Raw genomic sequence first — 2,710 nt, 5'->3', positions numbered from 1 at the left:
AGCCCCGGGCTAGAGTGAGCTGAGGCGGCGGGGTCGAGAACGGCGCGCCCAGCGGATCCACGTGTTCTAGTCTACTAATAATAAAATTATAATAAAAAAACGCTTATTAAAGGAGTATTTACCAGAAATGTTATTTACCAGAATTTATTTAGGAGAAAAATGTAAATGTGCAGTATTTCTGAAAAGAAAAAGAAAAAAAAACTACTTAGAAAAAAAAAAAAAAATCAATTAATTGGAGATGCTTTTGATTAGAGTATAGAAAAATGAAAATGGAAAAAAAAAAAACTGAATTTGGAAATAAAACGGATTTCATAGGGCCCTATAATTATAATTAATTTTTTTGTAGTAATAAAAATAGATGTAAGTAAACAATAGCCTTTAAAATTACTTAAATACATATATAATAGCAATGAGGCAATAACAATTAGTTCAAATAAAATATCAAAAGCAAGAAATCATATGGTTTTATTGAACAAAATTGTTAAAATACATGTTTTATAAACAATAGAGCTAATGTACATTACACATTACAATAAAGGCCTGCAGAGGGCGCCAATGGCCTAATGATTATTTTTACACATTACTGTGTAATCTAATACTTGTTTAATATTGACCAAGTTGCGTTCCCAGATGAACGTTATAATAAACCCAAACTCACAACAACATGCAGAGATGGAGTTTGAGACGCTCTACACATGTAAATGATAACAGTTCCTGTGGAACTACTGTGAACGAAGCCGCTTTGTGACGCATGTAAATAATTAAAGCGCATATGCTGTATTAGAACTGCATCGCATATAATTATTTAATTAAATCGTAGAATTTGTGAATTCACAATTATGCTTAATTATTATTTTTAAATGGGTTTAATATATCATGCAGCCTTGGGAAACAGTCTAATAATGTGTTTTATGGATTCTCGTCCGTGAAATGCGCCACTTCCGGTATTTTGCCGGTTAGTCGACGCGAGCAAAATGAAGTCGAGGATTTTAAAAAAATCGCATAGTCGAATAAAATCGACGAATCGCGACAGCCCTAATAAAAATATTCAAAAAAATAAATAAATATAATAATGATGACTAAAGAAATGATCAAAATCAATAAAAGTAAAACAAATTAAAATAAAAACTGAAAATATAAAAATAAAAGCTAATTCAAAATATGAACATATATTGCAATGGCATATAAATCATACTAAAACCCCACTGACACACCATGGCTGTGGTTGAAGTAGGCGAATCCGAGCCCGGGGTAGAAGGCGCTGTGGTCCTCGATGGCGTAACACTGCATGCGCTCATTGTGCCGGATGGTTTCCTGAATAGACGTGTCCTCACCGGTTAGCCAGCGCCAGTCCTTCATACAGCCGTCCAGTCGAGGGTTAACCTATGTCAAACACCAGGATCATGAACACATAAAGAAACAGAGCATGTTCAGATGAGCACCGTGTATATGACGTTTGTTTATCTATTTCAGTTCTGCTGAACTAATTCAACTGCTCAGTTTCTACACTAATGGATTAGAGCTCATGAAGCTCACCCTGCTGACCAGGCCGTCGTCTCTGAAGGGAACGCCGCCCACCGTGAGGTTGAGCTCATGCAAGCCTTTATTCAGTGTGAACAGATCTCCGTTCACTGCGATCTTCATCACCGCCTCCCTGTCAATCTTGATGACGAGGCTCCGCCCCTGTTCCTCAACTGAGATCTGAGTGGACCAATGAGGAGAGAGTCGAGTTGCATTTGTTTCTATAGCAGTTTTTACAACACAGATCGTTTCAAAGCAGCTTTACAGTAATAAACAGGAAAATAACAGTTTTAATGTTGTAAAATTTGAAAAATAAGAGAGAATAGAATTGTGAGATGTTGCTAGCCCAGTGGTTCTTAATCCTGGTCCTGGGGACACACTCAGTTCAGTTCACAGAGCTCTCTCCTTATGAATCAGATGCGTAAAATAAGGGAGAACCACGGTGCTAGCCAAACTCAAACCTGCATCTCACATGAGCTCAATGTGTCATGTGTGAACTGCTCTGTGTCTCAATCGTGTGTCTGTTGTTAGCGTGACCCCTGCAGTGACCTCTGACCTTATGCCACTGGCCGTCATTGACCTGCGGTCCACTGCTGGTCACTCGACTCACGGCTCCGTATTTCAGCTGCAGCTCCAGCTTCCCATGATGCATCACCAGAACAATCCAGGAGCTGTTCAAGTGGCCGCCGGCAAAGAAGATCACACCTTCGGGGTCGTAGGTCCTAAGGTCAAACTCTGCCGTGAATCTGAGAGGAAACAGTGAGTCAGTATCAAACACGACATTAAATCGGCTGTTACAGTGATCTTACTGCTGCAGTACTAATCCTGAAAACCATCATGCGTGCTCACCCGGTCTGGACCCTGCGGCGGAAGCGCAGCCGGACCACAGGAATCCCACTAAACATGCGTCCGAGGTACAGTGAGCGCGAGTTCCTCTTCATGTCCAGCGGCCGATAAAGGTTGATGGACTTCAGACACAGAGAGCAAGATGAGCTAAATATTCTCACAAAATCAAATAATCAAGCTGAAGATTTGCATGTGAATTTAAGACTTTTTAAGACCAAGTAAAGAGAGTTTAAGGAATAAATTGAAGGGAACACAATACATCATGATCTCTAAATGTAAATAACACTTCAGAGTTTCAAAATACAATTTACAATAGATCTCCATTACTTGAACTAGATCTCCA

At 39.4% G+C, this 2,710-nt stretch overlaps 1 protein-coding gene across 2 annotated transcripts in view; it reads right to left on the bottom strand.

Annotated features, from left to right (window-relative positions):
- The window catches only part of gas6 (growth arrest-specific 6), a 20,260-nt gene that overhangs the window by 3,978 nt on the left and 13,572 nt on the right, over window positions 1–2,710 (bottom strand). For both annotated transcript variants that reach the window (XM_016563084.1, XM_016563083.1), the window contains exons 10-13: window positions 2,371–2,489; window positions 2,078–2,267; window positions 1,537–1,701; window positions 1,215–1,383 (exon numbers count right to left, since the gene is read on the bottom strand). In XM_016563084.1, the coding sequence (XP_016418570.1) occupies window positions 1,215–1,383; window positions 1,537–1,701; window positions 2,078–2,267; window positions 2,371–2,489 (643 nt within the window). The remainder of the gene's footprint in view (window positions 1–1,214; window positions 1,384–1,536; window positions 1,702–2,077; window positions 2,268–2,370; window positions 2,490–2,710) is intronic.

Source organism: Sinocyclocheilus rhinocerous, unplaced genomic scaffold, assembly GCF_001515625.1.
Source record: "Sinocyclocheilus rhinocerous isolate Xijiao unplaced genomic scaffold, SAMN03320098_v1.1 scaffold920, whole genome shotgun sequence".
Classification (NCBI taxonomy): Eukaryota; Metazoa; Chordata; class Actinopteri; order Cypriniformes; family Cyprinidae; genus Sinocyclocheilus; species Sinocyclocheilus rhinocerous.
The sequence above is the reverse complement of the archived record's forward strand: the minus strand, read 5'-3'. Positions and strand labels throughout refer to the sequence as shown.